Source organism: Symphalangus syndactylus, chromosome 10 (assembly GCF_028878055.3).
Source record: "Symphalangus syndactylus isolate Jambi chromosome 10, NHGRI_mSymSyn1-v2.1_pri, whole genome shotgun sequence".
NCBI lineage: Eukaryota > Metazoa > Chordata > Mammalia > Primates > Hylobatidae > Symphalangus > Symphalangus syndactylus.
The window spans coordinates 116,299,431-116,326,034 of record NC_072432.2 but is presented as its reverse complement, the minus strand read 5'-3'; the positions used below and the strand labels follow the sequence as shown (position 1 = coordinate 116,326,034).

The 26,604-nt window shown below is 52.9% G+C and overlaps 2 protein-coding genes across 7 annotated transcripts in view; one reads left to right on the top strand and one right to left on the bottom strand.

Annotated features, from left to right (window-relative positions):
* LOXL2 (lysyl oxidase like 2) overlaps positions 1-9,625 on the top strand; it is a 103,680-nt gene extending 94,055 nt beyond the window's left edge. The window contains exons 11-14 of the mRNA XM_055295683.2: positions 3,450-3,565; positions 4,678-4,814; positions 7,862-7,973; positions 8,687-9,625. Of these exons, the coding sequence (XP_055151658.1) occupies positions 3,450-3,565; positions 4,678-4,814; positions 7,862-7,973; positions 8,687-8,766 (445 nt within the window). The 3' untranslated portion in view covers positions 8,767-9,625. The remainder of the gene's footprint in view (positions 1-3,449; positions 3,566-4,677; positions 4,815-7,861; positions 7,974-8,686) is intronic.
* R3HCC1 (R3H domain and coiled-coil containing 1) lies at positions 138-26,604 on the bottom strand. 6 transcript variants are annotated; one of them, XM_055295690.2, is made up of 9 exons: positions 18,756-18,821; positions 18,566-18,646; positions 18,091-18,218; positions 17,572-17,709; positions 16,256-16,859; positions 15,211-15,383; positions 13,379-13,449; positions 11,894-11,989; positions 10,513-10,825 (listed from the first exon to the last, which is right to left on the bottom strand). In XM_055295690.2, the coding sequence occupies exons 1-9, from the start codon at positions 18,792-18,794 to the stop codon at positions 10,695-10,697; spliced, it is 1,461 nt and encodes a 486-aa protein (XP_055151665.2). In that variant the 5' UTR covers positions 18,795-18,821; the 3' UTR covers positions 10,513-10,694. The 6 variants fall into 6 exon arrangements, with proteins under 6 accessions (XP_063466920.1, XP_063466923.1, XP_055151665.2 ...); XM_055295692.2 differs by lacking the exon at positions 18,756-18,821 and having other exon boundaries at positions 16,256-16,673; positions 16,800-16,859; positions 18,566-18,616; XM_063610850.1 differs by lacking the exons at positions 10,513-10,825; positions 18,566-18,646; positions 18,756-18,821 and adding exons at positions 138-784; positions 25,184-25,349.

Genomic DNA, 26,604 nt, shown 5'->3' with positions numbered 1-26,604 from the left:
TCTCTCTCCTGCCTCTTGTGGGGCCACTGTGCTCAACTGGCACGATGTGCCACAGCTCTGACAGGACAGAGCACAGGGCACAGATGCACAACAGGCTCCACAGGCCGAGGGGCTTGGCTCTCCCACCTCGGGGGAGCCCCAGGGGAGGAGTAGGAGTTGGAGAAGCAGGGGGTGTGGGCTCCAGCTCAGATGACAGTCCTCCGGGTCAGGGATGGCATTGCTGCAAAGAGGAGAGACTCCCTTTCACTCCACCCTGCCTATCACATGTATGGCTCAGCTTCCTGGGAGGATCAAAGCCCACAGATGTGATGTGGCCCCTGGGAGCCAATCTGAGACCCTCATCGCATCTGTGGGGCTTGCTCCTGCCAGGGGGCTGCCTGGCATAGGGGGATGGGGGGGTGGAGCGAGCAGAAGGGCCTCTGCCTTTCTGGCAGCTCCTCCTGGGATGGAAACATCCCAGTGTTCTCTGAAACGAGGACAGGAGTGTTGCCCCCACTGTGGCAGAGCACCTCCAGGACTGTCCATTCTGGATGCCACAGGGACACGTGGCTGGGGTAGGAAAAGATGGAGAGTGCAAGCATCTCCTCTGCAAAGGGCACCGAGGCTCTGACTGGGAGTTTCACTGGGGCCACCAACGACCTAGGACAGCAAAGAACATACCTGCTTCTCCCATCTTTCTCTGAACCAGCTTTATCTGCCATCCGTTTTGCATCCAACACCTCCTCCCTTGACGAGTGCCATGTCTTAAAACACTGAGCTCTGGGCTGGACGCAGTGGCTCACACCTGTAATCACAGCACTTTGGGAGACCAAGGCGGGTGGATCACTTGAGGTCAGGAGTTCAAGACCAGCCTGGCCAACATGGTGAAACCCCATCTCTACTAAAAATACAAAAATTTGCCAGGCATGGTGGCGTGTGCTATAGTCCCAGCTACTCGGGAGGCTGAGGCAGGAGAATTGCTTGAATCCAGGAGGCGGAGGTTGCAGTGACCCGAGATCGCACCATTGCACTCCAGCCTGGGTGACAGAGTGAGACTCCATCTCAAAAACAAAAACAAAAGCGTTGAGCTCTGCAGTCTCACGGTAGAAGGCTGTGTCTCCTTTTGTCCAGATCACAGTGACCTCCGCCAAGCGTCAGGCTCTCTCTCCCCTTAGCATTCCGGATTTTCCTTCCAAGTCCACGCTTCCCTAACTCTACCCCAGGGATCCAGCCCCCTCCTAGACACCCAAGGGTCACAACAGCTCAGCCTGGAAAGAGGAGGAACACCTTCCTCGCCAGGACTCACCGTCCCATCTTCCCAGAGTGCTGCTCTGTATTTCCTGGGGGGAATGGGTGGGTAGTGCTGGTGGGCGGGGGCTCTAGGCTCTAATCCAGGCAGCTGGGAAGGAGATGTGGCCCTAGGGAGGGATGACCACATATGCCTAAGAGGCAAAGCGGAGATGCCCAGGACAGAAGCCAGGGAAAATTGGGAGGCCATGAAACCAGCTGCTCCCCTCTGAGCGTTTGCAGGGGAAAAACTGAAGCTGGGGAAGATTTAAATCAAGTCTGCAGGAAGCCGACGAGTGGGAAGGGGTCATCCTTACAAGAGTCTGTCTGTATGCTCCGTCTGAATTCTGTTTAGACAACGGAGCATCAACCTATTTCTCTTCAGTCTTTCCAGCTGGTAAACATGGTCACATAAGGCCCCTCTCTGAGCAATGCAGACATTTTTTAGGCAGTGAGTCAGACCTCATGTCTCTTCTTGCTCCTTCAAGAAGCCAAAATAGACTTTCTCAAAGTCGTCACTTCCACAGCCACAAAATGCCTCCTTTTGAATGTTCTCAGTGGAACCCGGGCTTAGCGTCATTTTACCCAGAAACATGAGTGACCGAGGGAAGCCCAACTTAGCAACTCCTGATATTTTTAGCACCGGCAAATGCAGGAGGAAGGGAAAAGAGCCTCGAATTTCCTCCCAGGAAACCTATCCTGTTCACTGCTGTCTTCCCCGTTCCCCGTGCCCCCACCGCCCATACACAGCAGAGGGAACCTGAGGCCAAGGGCAGGGGGCTGGGGAAGTGAGGAGCTCCCGCCGGCCGTCGTAGCAGCAGTGCTAGTGGAGGTAATAAAAATCCTGCTACTGTGACTGCTATGATGGGAGTGTCACGAGGAAGGGGACAGGTATGTCAAGTGCTGACTACTCATTCGTGTTAGTTATTTGATGCCATTCATCTTATTCAATCTTGCAGCCCCAAGAGTGGGCAAAGCCACCCTCCCCTCTTTGCCGAAGACGAAGCTCAGATCCTGCACCAACAAAACAGGGGACTCTGCTCCCATGACTTGGCACCTTGTTCCTCAGTTTCCCTCATTTTCCAAATGTTCCTGTAATGGCAGAGACAAGCATCTAGAATAGTTGCAGACACTTGGGACATGCATATTGCAGGTTGGGATCAGGCTAAGACAACCTGCTTCCTTCAGCCCTGGGCCTGGGCAGTGCAGGCTTCGGGAAGGCCCTGCAGCAACAGGCGACAGCCCCGTTTCCCTTGTTTATTCTGAACCAAGGGCTATTCTAAACCAAGCGCATGTGTTCCAAGACTCTGCATCTGTTCTCAATTCCTCCCAAGGGAAGAGAGGGAGCGTTGTTATGTAAACCCAGCGGCAAGGGATTTGCAGTCTGCTTGCACAAGCTCTCCTGCAGAACTCTCTTCTGGAACCCCCGGGGACATGCCTCCCTTTGCCACTGCTGTGCGACCCTGAGGATGAGTCAGTCTCCCTCCCAGAGGGCCTCACAGCTGTCTTTCTGCTCCTTCCTGCTTTATTTGCACAATGCGAGGAGCACAGACTCGCTGCTCACCTCCCAGGGCCAGAGGCGAAGCTGCAGGCCCTTCCTGACCGGGTCTGAAGCACAGGCACGACCTTGGGGTACCTGCGTGTGTCCTGTGCAGGGCACATGTTCTATTCCTTACTGTTCTGTTCTTTCTGCTTCTCCCCCTTAATCATGCCTCCTCCCCTTTGGTTTTTCTCCCTACCATATTCCATTTCAAAAGACATCAAAATGTGGGGTTTTTTAATTACCCTGAAGAAAGTGCATCAAACAGGAAGGGGCTTTGAGAGCCAGTTGCACGCTTATTAAAAACAATAGCTGGAGTTCTGTGCTTATCATATGCAGTGCTGGCTAATCCGCTCACCTTCCCGGTACCCACAGCACCCCATGCATTACGATGATCATTCCCATGCAGCGGAGGAGAGGATGGAGGCTTAGCAAGGTGAGCAGGGATCTAACTCCAAAGCCCTGAAGCTGCCTCTGAAGCACCGGCTTTCCTTTCCTCAGGCCTCCCATCCACTCCTCTCCCCATCCGGCCCCCTCTGGTCCCCGCGAAGTATTCCCAGAGGCAAATCGCCAGCCAGGCCTCTGCTTGCAAGCAGCAGTTGCTCCAGAAACTGACCTCCAGGCCATCTCTCTCTCGCTCCAGGCACTACCACAGCATGGAAGTGTTCACCCACTACGACCTGCTGAACCTCAATGGCACCAAGGTGGCAGAGGGCCACAAGGCCAGCTTCTGCTTGGAGGACACAGAATGTGAAGGAGGTATCTGTGGGGGGATGGGAGGCCTCAGAGGGACTCGAATGCCTCTGCCTTCACGATCACCTGGCTGGAGCCCAGGCCTGGCATTGACCCTGTGTCACTCTGACCATTGCCACCTTTCCCCACCTGGACCTTCCTTAGCTATAGTGAGGCGCTGGGGACATGGGCATGAGCTGGTTCCAAGGGCACCCGGATTCCCCAGAGCTGTGCTGACCGGCACTGGTCGGTCCACAGGGCCTCCTGGACAAGATCCAGACTCTGGGGACCCTGCTCCATCTGGGCTCAGCAGCCTAGACCCTGATGCATATGCCCCTCCCACTCTGGCTGCCACCAACCTTTTTTCTGGTGTCCCAGTGCCAAGTGTCCCTACCACACCAGGCTGTCATCCTTCAATTATATCTCAAATGCCCTCCTCTGAAGCATCCCCTGCCCCTGGCAGGAGTGGCACTCTGCTCACACTTCTAGTAGGTCACCACACCTGCCCTGTGATCACCCGTTAGTGCACCTGCAGCCCTGGGGGCTCTTCATGGGTAGACATGTCAGTTCTTCTTACTAGACCCACTGTTTACAGCAGTGTCCAGGCATGGCAGCTTCTCAGTAAATGTGTGTTTAATTTGTTATTCATTGAAGTGGACTGCCACTGACTTGCCGTGAAATCACATAGCAGACAGGTGTTGACCTCTTACCGTGTGCAGGTAACATGTAAGTGTCAGAGAGACATGGGCCTACACTCTAATTGCTGATCCTCCAGAGGAGACAGACAGTATGTCCCCCACGTTATGCTAAACCACAGGCACCAGAGATTTCCCCGGTACACACACATGCAGTTATCCCCAGGCTGAGGATGTCACAGAAAGGCCAGGGTGGATCAGAGTGATCAGGGAGGGCTTCATGGAGGAAGGGGACCTTGAGCCTGGCCTGAGGGAAGAAGCAGGATGTGGGCAGGGAATTGAGTGGGGGGGTTCTATTGAAATGAGAACAGATGAGCAGCCCACACAGTGGGGTGGGATGTCGAGCCCAGATGAAGCAGTGGTAGGGGCCTTGGGAGCAGGAAGACGGCACGGCAGTGGGGCCATGGTTCCCTGGTGATGAGTTCTCCTCTACCCCGCCCGCAGACATCCAGAAGAACTACGAGTGCGCCAACTTCGGCGATCAGGGCATCACCATGGGCTGCTGGGACATGTACCGCCATGACATCGACTGCCAGTGGGTTGACATCACTGACGTGCCCCCTGGAGACTACCTGTTCCAGGTGAGGTGGGTGGGAAGGGGTGCCAGCCCTGCAGGGGGAGGAGGGGAGGCCACCTCCACAGGCTCCTTCCCATTGGTGTCCACACAGGGGCATGGAAGTCAGGCTGTCTAAAGGGCAAGGTGCTACCCCCAGAGGCCATCACAGTCCATCAGTTAACCCAAAGATGTCAGGCATGGGGGCCTGGGAAATAGGGCGTGCACAGGACCAGAGACGCCAGAGACATTCACATTTCATTGAGTTAACACCTGGTGCATGCAAATCAAAACTCATCAGCAGGCTAGGTTTGCTCCTCCGGCCAGTTTATTCCATACACGCTCAGGCAACCCACATCTCTTGTCTCCTATGGAGCTCTTCTCTCCGCCATCCCCATTTCTCCTAGTGCCCTAGCCTGCCTTGGTCTGTGCTTTCAAGACTGAAAGCAAACTCATAAAGAGCCAGTCACTTGCAAATATCTGTGACTTAGCTCTTCCAGAAATATCTGCCTCATAGAGGAGGATCTGCAGAAGGGGCCATTCTCAATGCCAAGTGAATCTATAAAAGTAAAATATTGAACACGAGAGACAGCCTGGCCAGGTGACTTCTTTGTCAGAGGGGTTGCCGGGATTTGTTTCCACATACTCTGCCTGGGCAGAAGGCCAGCCCTGAGGAGGAACCAGGGGGCCTTGGCTTCCCTCCTTCCTGAAAACAGCGGCATGTTCTGGCCAGGGCTCTAACTGGGGGAGACAAGGGGCATTGTGTCCCTAGTGTCTCTCCTGGTGCACGGGTACACGTCCGCCTGCAGAAGCTTTATCTCACCCTCTCACTCTCCTACGTCCTCACCCATCTCGTTTTCCAGCTTGCCCTGTTGGCTAGCAAAGTGGATGACCAGAAATGTGTCATTCCGCCTTGAAAGCTTTCCTGAGGGGGCATTCAGCCAGCCCAGGGCCTGGCCCACGGTCCCCATCTACAGACAGTCCTCTGAAGAAACAACACCTTCAGAGAAGTCACCACAGAGGGGCTTTCGGAGGATTCCTGGGCAGTTTCAGAGGCTGGAAAGCAGACAGCCAAGCACTTTTCCACCCACAAGCCCAGAACCACAGACTTGGAGAGGCCTAACCAGAGAGTTATTTATTTTGAAAGATGAACAGCCGTGGCCATGTGCACGTATACAGTGCTTGGTGGTTTCTGTTTGAGGTTTGCTATCATTTTGCTGGGTCAGTGTGTATCTCCCTGTATTCTGGCCAGTGCCATCCACTTAATAACTACTATTAATTGCCTAAGCCTGGGGAATGCATTGTTTGATTTAATCTCCCAAGGAAGGGGCATCATCATTACCCTCATAGGCCACCCAACCCCAGACATATCAACTTTTTGTGTTCTCAACCCCTGAACAATACAATTAGCAAATGGACCCATTAGGGGCATGTTAATACCTCTGATTAATCAAAAAGAACATTCCCCTTAAGATAGACATGGAGCTTTAGGTGCTACAAGCGCCGGCCTGGGGACTCATGGGACACAAGTGCTGGTCTTCACTTCAGACATCAGTGGTGCTATGAAGGACAGGAGGGGGAGCTGGGCGAGGAGGAAGTGACCTTCCACACAGAGGGGCCTGTGCATTGCTCAGAGGCAGGGCTGAAGGGGCCTCCTGGTGGCCCCTGCTTTATCTACTTTCTCATCATTTCCTGGATTCACAGACATACAGAAACCTAAAGCCACTTCCTGCAGGCCCTCGTGAGATGTCGGCCTGCAGTAGATGAGTGGGGTGAGGCAGTGGGGGACACAGATTTCCAGCCCCACCTCCACCCTACACGTCACATTGGCCCTCGTGTCCCCAACACGAGCCCTTGCTGCATCCAGCCGCCCTCATGGCTGCACTGTCGAGACGCCTGGGTGGCCAAGGAGCTGCCTAGGCCTGCACAGCTGGAGGCCTTGGCATGTGGAGCTGTGTTTGCCCCATGCCATGCGTGGGCCAGGGACGAGGGGGCAACTAGAATGGTTGGGTGGAAAAGAAAAAACTCAAGCCACCCTGGAGCAGGGCATGTACCTCCTTAGCTAAAGGGACAGAGCCCCAGCAGGACAGAGCTGAGCCAGGTGCAGGCCCCCAGAACAGCCCCGCTGGGCCACAGCAGAGGGCCGGCTGCCAGGCTGGCCTTGGCTTCTCACAGCACCTCTTTGGGCAAGCCCAGTGGCCTGCTAAAGGGTCATGTCCAGGCCCAGGCCCTTCTGGGGCCCCAAATTTAGAGAATGTTCCTGAACGAGCCTGTACCCGCCCCCCTGCTGTGGGTTGCAGCCCTTCCAAATGTGGCAGGACCCCTGAGGGAAGGCCTGTCATCTGCATCCTCTGCCCCTCTGTTCACCACTGTTGTCTCTTCTCCCTCTCCCTCCCTTTCTCTTTTCTCCTCAGGTCTTCACCGCAAACCTCCCCTTTTCTGTCCCCTCACAGACACCCTCCCAGAATATGTCCTTCCTATTCCTGCTGTAGCTGGGGGGATGCGGAGGCAGGGGTGGGTGGAAGGATGGGGAGAGGGTGCAGCTTCTCCAGCAGCCCCAGAGCCAGGCCCTCAGCCAGCAGAGCAGACAGGGACACGGATGCCCAAGTCCCACCTGTCACAGAGAGAGGAAGGGACATGTCCACAGTCACACGCCTGTGACGAGTGTCCCATCTCCAGCGCCCAGGCAGCCCTCTTCCTGCTTCCCACACCTGCACCCTTCTGCTTCTCTTTAGCATCTTCTTCTGGGGCCTCCCCAGACCCCAACTCCTGCCTTCCCCAGAACTCCCAGGAGGGGGTGAACCCCTTCCGAAGGCCCACCCTGGGTAGAGGGGTGTGTGTTACACTGATAGGGACAGAGGGCAGGGTCTCCCTCTTCCAGGCCGTGCTCCCTCTGCTCCTTGACTCATCTCTTCCCCGCCCCAAGGACTTTGTTGAGACCCACAGACCCTCCTCTTGGGTCCCGGCACCTGCCACGCTCCCCTTCCCTGAGGTCGCTGGTCTCTCAGAGCCCCAGGCCTGGGTGGAGGTGGCCGCAGAGGGAACAAGCAGCCTCCTCTGCCTGCTTCTCCCTAGGTTGTTATTAACCCCAACTTCGAGGTTGCAGAATCCGATTACTCCAACAACATCATGAAATGCAGGAGCCGCTATGATGGCCACCGCATCTGGATGTACAACTGCCACATAGGTAAGGCCCAGGCCGCCCCCACTCCAGGAAGCAGGCGGGAGCTGCCCTACTTTCTCAAGGACCCAGAGGCAGCTTCCTAATTTGGGTAAAGAGCTCGGGGAATGCAGCCAGCATCACATTTCCACATTCAGGACGGAAGCCACAGACACACAGGCCTGGTTGGAGACTGAGTTTTTACAGCCAGCTCTGGCCACGGAGAGAGGGTGGTACGGGACTGGGCCAGCCCAGTGCAGACCCCAAGGCTTTTTAAGGGTTGGAGCTGAGGCCACTGGCTCATTATGCATGTGACCTCAAAAATGTGGGCATCAGCAATCTGTGGGCTTTGCCTATCAGGTTCTTCTGTCAAGAGCTGGAAGCTAGCAAACTACTGTTATTTCTAGTCTCCAATAAAGACACTTTTTTCCTTGGATGGTAGGACTTGGGAAACAAAAGGGAAGGCAGAGCTTTTTCCTCTGCAGGAAAAGTCATGGGCCTCACTCTTGGCAAAAGGTTAAAATTAAAGGCGCTATATTTATTCACTCGTTCACTCAACTTTGACAGAGCACCTGCTGTGTGCCCAGCCCTAGAGATGGCCAGCACCTGGCACCTGTCCTTTTGAGGGCACACAGAGGTGGCCCCAGCAGAGCCCCTGAGGCCCACTCCCCCGGCTCAGGGTCAGGCAAGGCCCGAGCATCTCATTTGCCCACTCTCTCTCCCCGATTCTCGCTCTTCAGGTGGTTCCTTCAGCGAAGAGACGGAAAAAAAGTTTGAGCACTTCAGCGGGCTCTTAAACAACCAGCTCTCCCCGCAGTAAAGAAGCCTGTGTGGTCACCTCCTGTCTTCAGGCCACACCACATCTTCCGTGGGACTTTCCCCAACAACTGAGTCTGAACGAACGCTACGCGCCCTCACCCAGCCCGGCCCCCACCCCGTCCAGACCCCTACAGCCGTGTCGAAGCTCAGGAGGAAGGGGACCCTCCCATCATTCATGGAGGGCTGCTGCCTGACCATTGGGGCCTGAGAAGGCCTTGGGGGCTGGGGTTTGTCCACAGAGCTGCCGGAGCAGCACCGAGAGCCAATCTTGACCGGGACAAGGCCCACAGACAGGTTGTCATCAGCTTGTCCATTCAAGCCACCGAGCTCACCACAGACACAGTGGAGCCGCGCTCTTCTCCAGTGACACGTGGACAAATGTGAGCTCATCAGCCCCCCAGAGAGGGTCAGGCCGAATCCTATTATTTCTCCTCCTCTTAGGTACTTTTCAGCAAACTTGAATATCTAGACCTCTCTTCCAATGAAACCCTCCAGTCTATTATAGTCACATAGATAATGGTGCCATGTGTTTTCTGATTTGATGAGCTCAGACTTGGTGCTTCTCTCTCCACAACCCCCCCCCCTTGTTTTTCAAGATACTATTATTATATTTTCACAGACTTTTGAAACACAAATTTACTGGCATTTAATATTGGACATCTGGGCCTTTGGAAGTACAAATCTAAGGAAAAACCAACCCACCTGTGTAAGTGACTCATCTTCCTATTGTTCCAATTCTGTGGGTTTTTGATTCAACGGTGCTATAACCAGGGTCCTGGGTGACAGGGCGCTCACTGAGCACCAGGTGTCATCACAGACACTTACACATACTTGAAACTTGGAATAAAAGATTTATGAAACGTGTCTGTGTTTCCTTTGACCCACAGGACCTGGGCCCTGAGCAGCAGGCTTCCTATGTTCAGTGGCCGGAAGCAGAGCTTCAGATACATTCATGGTTTTCTCCGGTGGACATGGGTCCCCAGATCCCCTCCAGCCCAGTGTGGCCACCAGGGGACCTCCTTCAGTAGACTCCAAAAGGGGCAGCTCCTACCCTCTGGGAGAAGCGGTCTAAGGAGATCACAAAAAGTAACGGAACAGGAGTCATAATCTTTCTTAAACTCCTGTGGTTTTGAATGAAACTTGTCAGGAGGCATAGGAGTTGTGCGAGGGCTGGATAGGAAGTCTAGATCTAAACAGCCACCAGGCAGCTTCTCAAAGCAAGAGGGCGTCCGTTCACAAGTCAGGGGCTCCCAGCAATTCCCAGTGGCAGTGGGGGTGGCCAGCCCAAGCCAGCCACTCACCCAGACACAGGGAATTCCCCTTGGGTCAACAGCATGCTAGGGCCCAGCAAACTAGAGGGTAGGTAGGACCACCTTGGCACCAACTCCACTCAAACCACAATCGATGAGGGCATCGGCACGCATTCAGATCTCACCTCTTGCCTTTGTTCACGTTTATTTTGCAAGAACTGGCTAACACCAGCACCAGCCCAGGGGTCCCAGAACTGTCCTACAGCACAGACCAGCAGGCTGGATACCTGAACTGCCAAAGGAGTGTGGGCAGGTGCTACACAGCAGGTGCAACCCAGCTCCCAAAATTGGGCAGGCCGTGCACAGAGGCCCTGCGGGCCCAGTGGGGATCCTCCTGGCCAAGCTCCTCAAGTGACCTTCCTTCAGCAGCTGCCCGCCTGCACTGCAAGGTGGAACAGCACCCCCTAGCGTCCCCCACAGATCACATTTCAAAGTGATCACATTAGAACAACGTGAGTTTTTATTTTTTCTCCATTTCTGGGACTAAACTAAAGCCCACCACACCCCATGGTGAAGCTCGAGGGTGGCGTGGGGCTGCTCCGGCGTCTGTGAAGGCTTATGGTGTTGGGGGCACCAGCTACGTCAGGGCGCAGATCCAGGCCGGTTGGGTCTCCAGGCCTCAGGGCAGCAGCGGACCCCGGACAGCAGGCCGCTCTTTCTTTTTATGTTGGAGTCCCAGGGCCCGGGCCACCAGCCGCCGGGCCACGGTCACATTTGTCTGCGGCCTCTCCTTCACCAGACGCAGGAGTTCTAGAAGGAGAGCCCCGCGGTGGGGACCTAAACACAAGGCCGTGGCTGCCTCTCCCCCAGCAACACAGCAGCCGTAGAGGCCATCGGAGCCAGCCTCTCATGTGACACGTGTGGGGCCTGGGCCCAGCTGTGCCCATGGTGTGGCCGGATGCTCCTGAGAGGGGGGCCCACTTAGGGATCCTGGCTCCCCAGGGGATGCTCACCCAAACCTGTCGCCTCTCCATGCCCTTGTTTCTCTGTCTCTATAGTGAGAGGGCTGAGCGGTTCATCCTGTACACCTCCCTGCTTTTTAGGGTCCTTTGGGAGGGGTATCAAGTCAGGATGGAACACCCAGAGCTCACAGACCTACGGACAGGATATTTATTGTTCCAAGAAACCCTGGACCGTATTGGCTACGTAACCACCCACGACAGCGCAGCCGGCCTTGGCAGGCCTCTTGCAAGTCCATTTTACTAGTTGCTACTCTGAAGTCATGGAAAACTCGTGTCTAAAATCTCCCACCATGGTTTCTGGAAGGAGAAGGGGAAAGGGAGGCTCTAACGGTTATCTGGTACCTTCTATGTGCCCTCAGGGCTCCAGGCAGGTATGCCAGGCTCTCATTCAATCCTCCAGACTGAAGAGTCTGCTTATTTTACAGAAGAAGAAACCAACTCACACACTGAGTGACTTCCTCAGTGTCACTGAGGCCAACTGAAGTAACTGACAGAGCCATTTGGGGGTCCTGGAGTGGACCCCAAAGCCCAGGCCCTTCCCGGCCCTATGGGATACGGTTTCCAGGGCCCTCCAGAAGAAGGACCAAGCTTTTCCCTGTGCCCAGAAGAGGGTATGAGCAGGAGGGCCTCCCTACACAGCAGCTGGCAGATGCCACTCCCCAAGGGAGACCCCTGCCCCAGACCCCCCTAGGCCTGCTAGGGAGGGGAAACACAGCCCCACTGGCTACCACAGCCCAGGGCTCCCAAAGAGCAGAGAAGTCAAGACGGAAGAATGAACAGAGGGGAAGACCCTGCCCACATCAGACACACACACGCACACACGGCCTCCCTATCCAGGGCCATCCGCTTTCCTTACTTGGCCTCTGCAAGGCTTTGAGCTTTGACTGCTTGGTTCCCTGCGTGAGGGGCCGGATCTTGAGCACCGAGAACTCCCGGGTCAGGGCTTCAGCAGCTGTGGAAAGAAAGCAGGTGTGGAGCCACTCCCTCCTCCTCAGGACCCCGCGGCACACCCACCACCCTGAACCCATGCAGCCGTGTCGTGCACCTATTCAAAGCTCAGGGCAGGGCTGCTCTGACACCACCCTGGATGGGCAAGAGATGACTGCCGCCTGCTTGCCTCGTCTCCTAGAGCCCCACAGGCCTGCAGAGGGACACCTGCACTCAGAGGACACTCCCACCCCAGGCTGGTCAGGGAGAGCACTGGTGAGGCTGTGATTCTGACATCAGAAGAGGCGGGCTCCCAGTTTCCAAAGCCCCAGGGCTAAACACAACCTCTCCCCCTTTCACCATTCAAGACCCTCCAGGGAACATGCGTTCACTGCCCTGAGTCACGCCTGGCGTTGTAGCACCCCGGCTATTTACAGAGTATGGCAGAGCAGAGCTGGGAGAGGCTTCAGGTCCAAGCTGCCCACTGCTCTACAGTAGAGGAAACTGAAGCCAGGGAACCTGCTCCCGCCATAGTCTGTGGAGACCAGAACGCCATGGCCAACCCCAACCAGAGCTCATTCCTCTCGCAGCCCAGGGCAGCCTCTTGGCCTTCCTCCCTGACTTCCTTTCCACAATCTCCCTCTCTGGGGTTTGAGACCCCACCCTGCCCTATTCCCTCCCTAAATGCTGCCTCCTCCCTCCTGAGGACTGGGCCCCAGCAGCAATGGTGCTCCCAGCCCCCAGCTCGGGTGTTCAGAAGGCTGTTTCTGGGAAGCTCAGTGAAGGGGGTGTGGCAGAGTAACTATAAATTATACCAAATGTAAGCACGGTGGTGTGGTAAGACAATGCAGGCAAGTGACTGAGGGGGACAGGAGCACTGGAGTCATGAGGCAGCGTGGTGCCCCCAGCTGTGACACTGAGAGGGTGTATAACTTGGAGTGTACCCCTGACACTCTGGGACCCTGAAGTCTCCCCAGCTGTACAATGGAGGTAACCTGACCTACATCTTGAGGCTGAAGTGAAAATCGAGTAAGAATGTGTCTACTTGAACCATATGAAATCTCCGGAATTCGAATGCTTTTGGCCATTAAAGCAGCACTTTGCTGTGGTTTCATTTAATACAGGAATATCTGTTAGGCTAGGCCCGTGACCTTCCTCAGCAAAGTTGCCTGAATCTGATGCCTTTTCATTGAAAGCACTAACACAATAGGAAGAGCTTCTTCACGAAGGTGCATTACTATGGGCCAGAGACCGCTCGGCTCCCCCTGGGTTTTAGGCTGGGAACAAAACCCCAAGAGCCCACTGGCTCAGCTGAGCCTGCGCCCAGGAGATGGTGGCCTCCACCCTGGGCCACCAAGGGTCCTCTCTCTCAGTGGGGATCCAAGCAAGGGCCAGGCCCACCGGGGTGCCTTACCTGAGGCCAGGCAGGGAAAGATGCCGAGTGCGTGAGTATCATCCACCCACTGAATCCTGAACCCCTTCTCTCTGTGTGGGGAGAGAGGAGACAGCACATTCAGGAAAGCAAGCGGTCAAACCCCTCTTCGAATCCCGAAGCCACACCCCCTCGCCTCCAGCCCGCAGATGTCACGAGCCCGGGGCAAGGTCCCATCTCTTCTGGGACGGAGACAGTCATTTGCAGCAAACTTTCTATGAAGCCCATATAGTCAGCTTCAGAAAGACAAATGTCACTCCTGTCAATATGTCAGGCAGGTCACCAGTTTCTAGAACTAAAGAAGCCAAGACTCAAAGAGCTCATATGGCACGATACCAAGGAGGAAGAGACTCCTCACAGGCCTGTCTCAGCCCAGCCAAGGCCATGGGGCCCGAAGCTGGGGAAGAAAGGGTTTCTGTGGTGGGGGAGGGGTATAGGACCTCAAACCAGCAGGGCCACCACGCTCCTGTCAGCTTTATTCCTATTGCTCAGGAAGGTGCCACCTACCCTGCAGCCTATGAGAGGCCTAAGGCAGTGTGGCCCCACCCGGGCAGAGGAAGGCACAGGGGCCCCAGCCTGGCTGCACCATCAAGGTAGAGAGCAGAAGAGCAGAACGTGTTGCCCCTAGCCACCCCTTCGGCTCTCCTGCTCAGGGGCAGAGCGCAGGGGAAGGCTTTAGGAAGCAGAGTTAACGAGGGCCATGCGGAAAGGGGTTTCTTTTTTTTTTTTTTTTTTTTTTGAGAGGGAGTCTCGCACTGTCACCCGGGCTGGAGTGCAGTGGCGCAATCTCGGCTCACTGCAAGCTCCACCTCCCGGGTTCACATCATTCTCCTGCCTCAGCCTCCCGAGTAGCTGGGACTACAGGCGCCCGCCACCACGCCCAGCTAATTTTTCTTTTCTTTTTATTTTTAGTAGAGACTGGGTTTCACCGTATTAGCCAGGTTGGTCTCGATCTCCTGACCTCGTGATCCACCCGCCTCGGCCTCCCAAAGTACTGGGATTACAGGCATGAGCCACCGCGCCCAGCCACAGAAAGGGGTTTCTAAAAGCCTAGGCAGAGCTGGGCACGGTGGCGCATGCTTGTAGTCCCAGCTACTTGGGAGTCCAAGGTGGGAGGATCACTTGAGCCCAGGAGGTCAAGGCTGCAGCAAGCTGTGACTGCAACACCGCACCCCTGCCTGGGCAAAAGAGCAAGATCCTGTCTCAAAAAAAAGGAGATAGAAAGCCTGAGCAGGAACAAAGAAGGGAAAGGGGAGAAGGCAAAATGAGAATAAAAAGGAAAAGAAAAAAGAAGGAAAGACAGGAGGGTGGATCTAAAGGCATGTGGGGAAGCTGAGGAGGAGGGAAGTCGTGTCTCTCAATATAGCCTCTGGCCACCATTCTGACCTCCACTCTGCCCCAGCAGGTTGCTCAGTGCACCCTAGAAACAGTTCCCACATGGAGCTGGCCCGTAGCCTGCTGGAGACCCACTGAGCAGCCACTGGGAGGCAGGCAAGAGGAGGAGAGCAGGCTGCCATGTCCCTCGAGACTGAGGGAGGGCGTGTGGCATCCTGGCAGGTGTGTGGCCATGCAGGGGGGAAGCCCAGGTCTAGGGCCTCCAGGGTGTGTCTACAACCAACAAATCAGTGCTCTCTTTCCCCAGGGACGGCCAGCAGGGCGAGCTGCCCAGGAATACAGAGCCCAGGCAACACACCCACTTTCTGTCTCTCTTGCTGAAGCATTAGGTGCTGGGGGTGGGGCAGGCAAGCACCCCCAGCTACAAACGGGTATCCTAGCTCCTCTCTGAAGGCAGCACCTCCCCGGCCACCACTCACTGGAACTCAGAAAACGCTGCCAGCAGGTCCTCCGTCTTGAGCGCTGGTTCAAAGTCATAGATCTCTACCACGTGGGCAAGGTCCTTCTCTCCAGGCAGCTCCTCCACGAAGGAGGATGTGTCCAAGTGAATCTTCTCTATCTGAATCTCCTTCTTCGTCAGGTTGTCTGCGATCTAGGAGAGATTGGACCCTTTAGCAAGGGGAGCTTGGACACGCAGAGCTGCAAACCACTAGCCCGCACGCTGAGAGCTCTGCGGGGAGAAGGGGCCCACCTGGCAAAAGTCTGGGAAAAGCAGCAGCAGGAAGGCTGGGCTGGAAGGTCAAGACGCGTGGGTTTTACGGGAGGGCACTTACTTGTATGGAGTCCCCACTAAGTGACTGGCAATTACAAACATAATGTTCCACAGAATCCTGAAAACTATATTCTAGAAAGCTGCTCTACAGATGAGGAAACTGAAGGCCCAAGAGTTAAGTAATTTTTCCCAAAGTTGCAAAGTCAGTAAGAGGCAGAGCTAGGCAAGTCCAAGACCTTTCCCTCCCCTACTAGCGATGTGGTATTTGGCAGGTCTGTGGTCTGCATTCTTCATATTTAAAATAGCCATAAAAGATGCCACCCTCCCAACCGAACCCACAGCCAGTCTCAGGGGCAGTGGCACGGTCCCAAGGAAACAAGATTTATAAGATAGAACTTCATGCTAAAGAGTAATTTCCATGACTGGCATCCGTAACACATGACGACGTACTTGCACAGAGTCCATCTCCGTGACCTAGTGAAGGCTGTATTATCATCTGGTTTTAGTTTCAGATGAGGAAACTGAGACTCAGCAAAACAAAATAACTTGCCCAGCTCCTACATGGCTGGGCTGGGACCCAAATCCACACCTCCTCTCCTGTGTTCCCTAAGGAATCCCTGTCACTCAACACCCAGCCCTGCCTCCCCTTGCACATCCCCTGCTCTCCACGCCATAACCCTTGGTGCCCATCCACCCATGGCCACACCCACCTCACCTCCGCCCTCCCTTTCTGGGCTCAAGAGCCTCATCACCTCCTGCAGCAGCTCACTGTAATCGTCCTCCAAGCAGCTGCTTGGGCCGTCCTCTTCCACCTCCTCTTCGTCCTCTTCCTCCTCTGCCACCAGCCTCTTCTCCAGCGGACTCTCCTTCCCCTCTTCCAGGTCTAGCTGCAGGGTGGACCCAAACCGTGTGGCCATCTCCACCATGTCTCCCTTCCTTGACTGACTCTCAGGCCCTGGGGGCTCAGGGCCAACAGGGTCCGGCAGTGGCTCATTCTCACACCTTTGTCCTGGGCCCTTTAGGTCCTCTGTTCCCTGAGTCATCAGCACAGGGAGTCCCTGATCAGAGTTGGGGTCTCCAGCACCAACATCTCCAGGCTCTTCTGGGTCCGTGCCAGCTGGGGCCTCTCTCTTGAGCCCCGAGGTAGAGGTCAGCCCCCATTCTTCCTGCCTGCGCAGCACCCGGGGCACATACAAAGGCTGGTCTGGCTTGCGTCCACGATACCACCGGCCAGCCCGGGCACCTCGGGGAACCGCAGCTGCTCCTTGGTTGGAGGTGGGCCGAGGACTGTGGTACTTGCTGGGGTAGGAGGCAGGAGGGCGGCGGGGGCCAGAGAGGGCATCCGAACTGGGTACCCTGGAGGAGGAATGGGAGGAGGTAATCAGAGTGTGTAGGGGCCCAAAGGAAAATGATTTACTAGAGCCACTTGTCATTCAGGAGTGACATTCAGGTCAGCATTAGGCAAAAACCACAGCCAAAATGACCCTCGAAAATCCCTTAGGAAGGCATCACAGTGGAGGCTGTCACTTTTGAACGAGCCCAGAGCAGCCAGCTCGCCCTCTAGTGCTGTGATCCAAATTAGACATGAGTCCATCTTCAATTACACACCAGGGGAGGTAAGCTCTTGCATTTAAGAAGTATGCTATCAGAAAAACACGTCACTTCAAACACTAGGATCATAGTCATTAAAGTAAGATGCTCACCGTGAGACGCACATGGGAACAGAGGGGACCGAAGCCCAGCAGGTGCTTTTCTGGTCTCTGTGGGGCACAAGCTCACTGAGAGGAATGCTAGGGAGGCCCCTCCCACACCCACTACTTAAACAGATCTCTCTCTCTCTTTTGGCCCAACCGTATAGCTGATTTTGCCAAGTGAATTCCACAAACTGCATATCTGCTCTACTGTTGATGCAAAATGCAGCCCTGGCTGAGCGGCTGTGGCTAGGAATGGCAGCAGCCTGGGGGTCCCAGCCCTGGTTCCACCCAGCCCTGCCCTTCCAAAGGCTGGCCAGCTAGCTGGCCACCCACACACCACCGCTGCAGGCACTCCAAGGTGGGAGGCTACACACCTGATGTCCTGGTGACAGATGACCGTCCTCCTCTTCCAGCCCTCCCCAACGGAGAAGCTGCTCAAGAGATCAAAATTCTCTGCTGTTCTATGGATCAGGTACCGGAGGCGACTGGAGAGTGGGGGGAAAAGAAGAACCCTGGGGAGGGAGGGGAAGAAGTGCTGAGCAGGTGTCCAGGGCCTGGCCCCTACCGGGTCCACTCCCAGGTTAATCTCGGATTAACACTGGGCTCCCTTCTGCCCCCCTGGGTCCCAGGTGGACTGCAAAGGATCTGAGCATAGATAGAGGTGATGGCAGGGACCCACAGGTCCCATCCCCATCCCTGTGCCGGGCCCCTTCAGTCTCAGGGTGATGCTCAGAATTACAAAGATGCAGCTAAAATAGGCGGCCGGCGTTATGAAAACTAAAGGCCAAGGTCAGAGCCAGCTGCCAGGCACCACCTGGGGGAGAGCACACAGGCGGCTCGGGAACCCTGCCCTTCCCAGCAAGGGGACACCCTCGCCCCTCACACGAGCCTACTTTGACAGCTGCTTCTGCAGCAGAAAGCGGTCCAGTTCCTCCTGGATCCGGTGGACGAAGTCATTCTCGGCTGAGGAGAGGAAGACACCGTCCAAGCAAAGAAGGGCCAGGGTGACAGGTTGGAGAGCCTGCAAGAGAGACGGGCAGGGCCGGGGGTCAGAGCACAGACCCCCGGATCACCCGCGACCCCGCAACGCCGGCACCGAAAGGGCCTTAGAAACCCTCTGGTCCAAGGCTCGGCGGCGGGGAAGTGATGCCAGGGACCCCCGGCAAGTCAGGGGTCAGGGAAGGGGTCTCCCGGCTCCTGCCCAAGGCTCTCGTCCCCGCCTGCGGTCGGATGCTGAGGGTGGCTCCACACCCTGCGCTGCGCTCCTTCCCGGGTCTCACGGGGGCCTGCTCCGCGCAGCCCAGCTGCCCCTTCCCACCCGGGAGCCCGGGGGTCGGGACTATCACCCCCCAGTGCCGCCGCACTCACCGCGGCCTCTCGGAGCGTCGCAGCCGCCCTCGGCGTCCCCAGAGGCCAGCGCGCCCGAGCGCCCCAGAGAGGCCCGGGCCGCTGCAGAGACGCAGCGCCACCGCGCGGCCTGGGGGAGGTAACGCAGGAACAGGAGAGGGCGTGTTCTCGTCACCTATGGGGAGGGGGCGCACCTGCCACTAACACAAACCGCTTCTCCTAGAGCGACACGACTAGCTTTCACATTCATGGCAAAACCGAGACCCAGAAAGGTGAAATAACTTGCCTCAAGTTGCACAGATAGTACATTCCAGAGTCTTACTTTGAGCAAAGATGGGTCTGATTCCAAGATGGGCTCTTTTCTTTTTTTCCTCAATGTTGGCACAGTCTTGTAAGATCAATTAAGTTCAACAAACACTTTTGTTCAGCTACTATTAGGTTGGTGCAAAAGTAATTGTGGTTTTGCTAGTAAGTAAAAAACCGCAATTACTTTTGCACCAATCTAATAGTACTATATGCTAGCTAGCGGCGGTGCTAGAGTTTCCCATTCATTGTTCCCCTCCCCGGGGACCTAACAGAGGAATAAAGAGGAAGGAAGTTTCTGAGCACCAGATATTTCAGCACTGTTGCCCATCATTGCCCTTCCTTCTCCCGTACTGATGTAACCTGTAAAAAGGTCTAATTCACACCACAGTGGCACTGACAAGGTGTGCTAGCCTCGTGGGTTACTGGGTTGGGCAGCCACTATCACAGTGATTTGCAGCTCAGCAGCTTGTGCTACTCTGCTCCATCCAGAAATAATTCCAGCGTCCACCTTAAATGGGGCTTGAAATTCTTGCCATCAGACAGCCTGTGGGATGGATGATTACAATCTAGGAGACCAGGGTTGAAATCGTTCTGTTCCCTGAAAGTAATTAAAATGCAATCCCTTGGTCACTCTGAATCCAGAAGCACTGACCTAAGGGCACTTAAGACCTAGGTTTTGGTCAGGGATGGGGCAGTCTGAGTGGGCTCTGACATAAGGCATAGGCGGGATGGGGGAGGGAGGGCGGTCCCTCAAAAAGCTGATTGGGAGAAGTGGCTTGGGGATGGAGAAATGGAGAAAAAATTAGATGCATTTTGCTGTCTCACAATTTTTTCCAAAGCATTTCTTAAAACGACAGTGGCATTATATTACATTTACAAAACCTATCTTTCCAGATACGCAGCAAGAAGAATAAAAAAAGGACCTAGAATAAAGACAAAACCAAAGTGCAGAGAGAACTCAGGGAGCTAAGTCATGAATTTCCTTTCTGGGCATGGTTGTGAGAGGAGCTTCAGGAAATCTGACAGGTCCCCAGTCCCTAGACTGGAGGGCATTCAACTCCTGGGGAAAAAGGATGAGCAGAGAGCACCCGTTTGGATTCTGGTTCCACCAGCCCTACCCACACTCCATGCTGGCTTAATGGAAGTGGGAGCAGGCCACACCATGGCATTGTTTTGTCTGCCCAGGTTCCCTGGACTAGGCAGTGTGAGGCTTATACCTGTAATTCCAGCATTTTGAGAGGCCAAGGCAGGAGGATCACTTGAGCCTAGGAGTTCAATACCAGCCCTGACAACAGAGTGACTCCCATCTCTGCCAAAAATTTAAAAAGTTAGCCAGGCATGGCCGGGCGCGGTGGCTCACGTCTGTAATCCCAGCACTTTGGGAGGCCGAGGCGGGCAGATCAAGGTCAGGAGATCAAGACCATCCTGGCTAACACAGTGAAACCCCGTCTCTACTAAAAATACAAAAAAATTAGCCGGGCGTGGTGGTGGGCACCTGTAGTCCCAGCTACTCGGGAGACTGAGGCAGGAGAATGGCATGAACCCGGGAGGCAGAGTGTGCAGTGAGCCTAGATCGCCACTGCACTCCAGCCTGGGCAATAGAGCAAGATTCCGTCTAAAAAAAAAAAAATTAGCTAGGCATGGTATGGTGGTGCATGCCTGTAGTCTCAGCTACTTGGGAGGCTGAGGTGGGAGGATCGTTTTTGCCTGGGAGGTTGAGGCTGCAGTGAGCTGTGGTTGTGCCACTGTACTCCAGCCTAGGTGACAGAGTGAGACCCTGTGTCTCACACAGACACACACACACAATGTAAATACGACAATATTTCATTAAAACAAAAGAAAATGTGAAGCTACAGATTAAAATGGAGTTCTAGAAAATAAATATATAAATAAAAGGTTGATCCAGATTATGGTAAAAATATTTTCTCTGAGAACTAAAAAAATGAATTTTGATTTAGGCAAAATTCAAAGGAAAAAAATTAAGTGGCTGATAGATTTTCCTAGCAACTCATCTGCCAGAAAACAATGGAAAAATATCTGTAGAATTTTAGATGGAAAATGTTAAGACTGGAAAATTCTATAAACTGTGATGGCAATAGAAAGATATTCTCAAACCTGCACTCACATTCTGCCAAGAGAAATGGAGTGATGCTGGCCTGTCAGGTGGAGATGCCAGGCCATACTGGCAGACACTGTGTAGGGACAGCCTGCCACGTGTACTGCACAGCTTAACTCAAAAGATATCTTGCAAAATCCATAGATAACTGACTTTTTTTTTTTCTCTAGTGACCTCTTCAATCTCTTCCAGAAGAGATCACCCAGACTAGCCTCTTCGATAGCCTCCAGCTAATCATTAGAAAAATCACCCTGTCTAGGCTGGCACCTTTTTCTTCTGTCTTTATAAATCCTCCCACTGGTTTGTTTATTTACTTATTTAGGTCTTTGTCCCTTGGTAAGGATCTAATGTCTGTCTCCTTGGTGTGCTTGTGAATTAGTTACCCAGCTCACGAAATATTTCTGAGTTGTGCTTTGAGATTCACGGTCCTTCCTGGAAAGCCACCAGAAGACATAGTCCCCACAACCAAGAGATGAATTCAAATAAATGACTCACAAGCTGGGATGACCTGGGAGAAGACAGCTTGTGCTAAATAATTCATTTACTTAAAACATTCAATTAACTTAAATAATCAGAGCAACAAAATGGTATACAAATATTATAAATCTTGAAAGCAGGGCTATAGAATGTAAAAACAAAAGCAATTTCTTTATCGCCATAAATTGGGACAGGAACCCCAGAGTACATTCCAAAGTATGGTGGGGAGGAGAAGAGGCATATAACAGTGGCAAAGTCAGTAAATGCTATGTTTTCCAAATAATTGCCAGAAGTTAGGGAAGTTGGTTAAGAAAGAAATACTGCCCATATAAAAAAAATATAACTGGGGAGGGAGAGGAAGCCAGAAAAAAAACATCAGTGATAGAAGTAACGCCAAAGCGTTTCAAGCAAACCAGAGATGGGATAATTCAATTATATCACAAACATTAAAATGGATTAAAAAGAGGCCAGGAGTGGTGGCTCATGCCTGTAATCCCAGCACTTTGGGAGGCCAAGGTGGGAGGATCACTTGAGGTCAGGAGTTCGAGACCAGCCTAGCCAACATGGCAAAACCCCGGGCGTAGTGGCTGACGTCTGTAATCCCAGCTACTCGGGAGATTGAGGCATGAGAATCGCTGGAACACAAGAGACGGAGTTTGCAGTGAGCCGAGATTGCGCCACTGCACACTCCACCCTGGGTGACAGAGAGAATGTTTCAAAAAGCGAAACATTATTATATGTTCTTTACCCAACTCACAGTTAGAACAACTCTATGCAAATTCATTTAAGGATCTAAATAAAATGATCAAAACACCACACAGGGCTAAATGGAGAAGCACAGAGGAACCATATTCACTTCAGGACAAGTCAAGGCTATGTACCCATGCCTCTAGTGTTTACCTTTTTTTAAAGAGGTACTAGCAAAAGCAAATTGACAAAAAGACATAAAAACTGGAAAGTTTAGACATTTGAGGAGATCAACTTCTCACTGTTTGCAGAATATTTGTGTTTTTGGTGGTTTTTGTGTTTGTTTGTTTGTTTGTTGTTTGTTTTTGAGACAAAGTCTCCCTCTGTCACCCAGCCTGGAGTGCAGTGACATGATCATAGCTCACTGTAACCTGGACTCCTGGGCTCAGGCTATCCTGCCTCCAGTAACTGGAACTACAGATGCACGCCACCACACCCAACTAATTTTTGTATTTTTTGTAGAGATGGGGGGGTCTCACTATGCTGCCCAAGCTGGTCTTGAACTCCTGGCTCAAGCCATCCTCCCACCTCAGCCTCCCAAAGTGCCGGGATTACGGGCATGAGACACCACACCCGACCTTTGATTTTTTTTTAACCTAAAAAATCCAAGAAAATCAACTAAGAAACTCTTATAAGCCAGAGCTGTTTCCAGAAGTGAAGACCATTCTGGAGCCAAGGTGGTGGGAGTGATAAAAGAGCAGAGAAAGGCAGAGATGGTGGAGAAAGGGCCAGAACTAAAGAGGGAAAGTGGGAGAGAGGGGAGGGTGTGGAGGTGCAGGGGCTGGTGGGAGAGGGGAATGAGTCACCTTCCCTAGTTCCCACTCTACCTGATTAGCCTCTGTGTGTGCCACCCCAGCCAGGAGAGTCCCCACCACACCCCCCAAATCTCTGACACTTTTGTTGTCCCTCAGTTCCCAGGAGACCTCAACCTCTCCAGAGTTCTAGCATCTTCTTAAAGGGACAGAGTCATGGGAACCCAGATGGGGTGAGGGGGTCTCCTGTGAAGGTCTCCTTACAATGAAATGACTTTGCAGAAATTTGGACAGTACCTCCAAATGCAGATTTATGGCCTGGTGTGGTGGCTCATGCCTGTAATCCCAAAACTTTGGGAGGCCAAGGCAGGGAGATTACCTGAGGTCAGGAGTTCGAGAGCAGCCTGGGCAACATGGTGAAACCCTGTCTCTACTAAAAATACAAATTAGCATGGCGTGTTGGTGGGCGCCTGTAATCCCAGCTACTCAGGAGGTTGAGGCAGGAGAATCGCTTGAACCCAGGAGGCGGAGGTTGCAGTGAGCTGAGATCGTGCCACTGCCCTCCAGCCTGGGTGACAGAGTGAGACTCCATCTCAAAAAGCAAAATAAAATAAAATAATTTTTTTTAAAAATCCAGATTTATTTTCCCTAGCTCAAAAGCCAACCTCACATCAGAGCCTGTCTATGGCCACACTGGGGCCCAAGGGGATGGAGGAAAAATAGATACTAAAAATGAATATTAAGCCTTTGTAACGGCATAAGAAGTACCTATGTTTAAAAGTTTAAAGGTTATGAAAAAAATGACACAAAATTGATCTCATTTACTAAACAAAAGGCAATAGAGGCTGGGCGCAGTGTCTCACACCTGTAATCCCAGAACTTTGGGAGTCGGAGGCAGGCAGATCACTTGAGGCCAGGAGTTCAAGACCAGCCTGGCCAACATGGTGAAACCCCATGTTTACTAAGAATCAAAAATTAGCCAGGTGTGGTGGTAGGCATGGCATTTGTAATCCCAGCTACTCAGAGGCTGAGGCAGGAGAATCGCTTGAACCCAGGAGGCGGAGGTTGCAGTGAGCTGAGATTGAGCCACTGCACTCCAGCCTGGGTGACAGAGCCAGACTCCATTTCAAGAAAAAAAAAAGGCAATAGAAAAGACAGTGAAGGAAAATATACTGAAATGTGGGCAGTGGTTGTCTCTGAGTGCTACGATGATCGGTTATTTCCTCTTTAGAGTCCTGCTCTTTTCACATAAAATTGTCTGTAATGTATGTATCCAAATGTATATCTCTATGATAGAGTGCATATATAATATAGGCATGCAATTTTCATAAGCTGCAGGATATACCTATTTTTTATTCTTCCCAAATCATTCAAAGTAGCACTACTTGCATACTTGGCAAAATTTTGAAAATTTATTAACTCAGCAAACTTTTTTTTTTTTTTTTTTGAAATGGAGTCTTGCTCTGTTGCCCAGGCTGGAGTGCAGTGGTGCGATCTCAGCTCACTGCAAGTTCCGCCTCCCGGGTTCAAGCCATTCTCCTGCCTCAGCCTCCCGAGTAGCTGGGACTACAGGCGCCCGCCACCACGCCCAGGTAAATTTTTGGATTTTTAGCAGAGACGTGGTTTCACCGTGTTAGCCAGGATAGTCTCGATCTCCTGACCTCGTGATCCGCCCGCCTCGGCCTCCCAAAGTACTGGGATTACAGGCATGAGCCACCGCGCCCCGCCTAACTCAGCAAACATTTTTTAAAATGACCCTCCCTTAATTGCAAAATGCACTGATTTCCAGCCCTCCCCAGCGCAGTGCCATTGGGCAGGATATGGCGTCGCAAAAGTCACTAGAGCAGTGTCCGCCCAGCCCGGGTCCTGGGGAGGGCTGGGGTCAGCATCCTCATTAATTGGGCTTCTACTGTGCACTTGGTACTTTATATCCATTACCCCATACAATCCCCATGGAAATCCCTCAAAGTAGCTGTTATTACCCCAGTTAACAGACATAAAAATTGGGTCCCAGTGTTTAATAAATGGCCCAATATTAATGTGCTACTAAACAGCAACGCTGTGCTTCCAACCGAGGTGAATATCCCAAAGCTCGTGCTCAATTCCAGTGATTTCCAACAGTTATTAGCTGTGGAACCCTCTGCTCAAACAAATACTACCCAGGTGAATGAGCTTGCCAGGGCTGCCATACCAAAGTAGCACAGGGTGGGTGGCTTAAACAACAGAAATCTATTTTCTCACCATTCTAGAGACTGGAAGTCCACGATCAAGATGTCAGCAGGGTTGGGTTTCCTCTGAGGCCTGTCTCCTTGGCTGGCAGATGGCTGCCCACTTGCTGCCTCTTCACGTGGTGGTCCTTCTGTGCACCGTGCACCCCTGGAGTCTCTGTATCCAAATTTCCTCTTCTTCTTTTTGTTTTGTTTTTTTTTTTTTTTTTGAGATAGAGTCTTGCTCTACTGCCCAGGCTAAAGTGCAATGGCATGATCTCAGCTCACTGCAACCACCGCCTCCTGGGCTCAAGCAATTCTGGTGCCTCAGCCTCCTGAGTAGCTGGGATTACAGGCATGCACCATGTCTAATTTTTTTTTTTTTTTCCTGAGACAGAGTCTCGCTGTCAGCCAGGCTGGAGTGCAGTGGCACTATCTCAGCTCACTGCAACCTCCACTTCTCAGGTTCAAGTGATTCTCCTGCCTCAGCCTCCCGAGCTACCGAGTAGCTGGGACTACAGGCGCATGCCATCACTCCTGGCTATTTTTTTTGTGTGCATTTTTAGTAGAGATGGGATTTTGCCATGTTAGCCAGGATGGTCTCGATCTCCTGACCTCATGATCCACCTGCCTCAGCCTCCCAAAGTGCTGGGATTACAGGCGTGAGCCACCACGCTGGGCCAATTTTTTTGTATTTTCAGTAGAGACAGGGAATGTTGGCCAGGCTGGTCTCGAATTCCTGGCCTCGAGGGATCTGCCCGCCTTAGCCTCCCAAAGTGCTGGGATTACAGGTGTGAGCCACCATACCAGATCCCCAAATTTCCTCTTCTTATATGGACACCAGTCTTATTGGATTAGGGCCCACCCTAACGGGCTTATTTTAACCTAATCACCGTTTTAAAGACCTGATCTCCAAATACAGTCACATTCTGAGTGGAGGAGGACTGGGGGGTGGTTATGGCTGCAATATGTGAATGTTGAGGGGTCACAATTTAGCCCATAACACCTGGACTTTAATATTTAAATGGGAACTGTTCTGGTGGAACCTGCGCTGAGAGGCTTGGAGTCCAACTTTCCAATTCCCTCCTTTCAATTTCCTAAAGCCCCTTTACTGCTTTGAGAGGGAAATACTAGGAAATCACTAGTTTTTATAGCTTTGGAAAAAGAGAAAATATTCAAGGAAACTCAATAAACTAAAACACCACACATGAGTCATTTCAGTGAAAATACAGATGGGGCCATCAGCTAATTTAATATGAACGCTGACACAGTTCATATGATGTTTTCCTCAACTCACCCAGAATTTCTCCGTGTTGGCCCGAATAACCTCTGAATTATTTTCCTCACCATCTTCGGCAATTAAAAGGATAAGGCCAGGTGCAGTAGCTCACACCTGTAATCCCAGCACTTTGGGAGGCTGAGGCGGGTAGATCACTTGAACTCAGGAACTTCAGA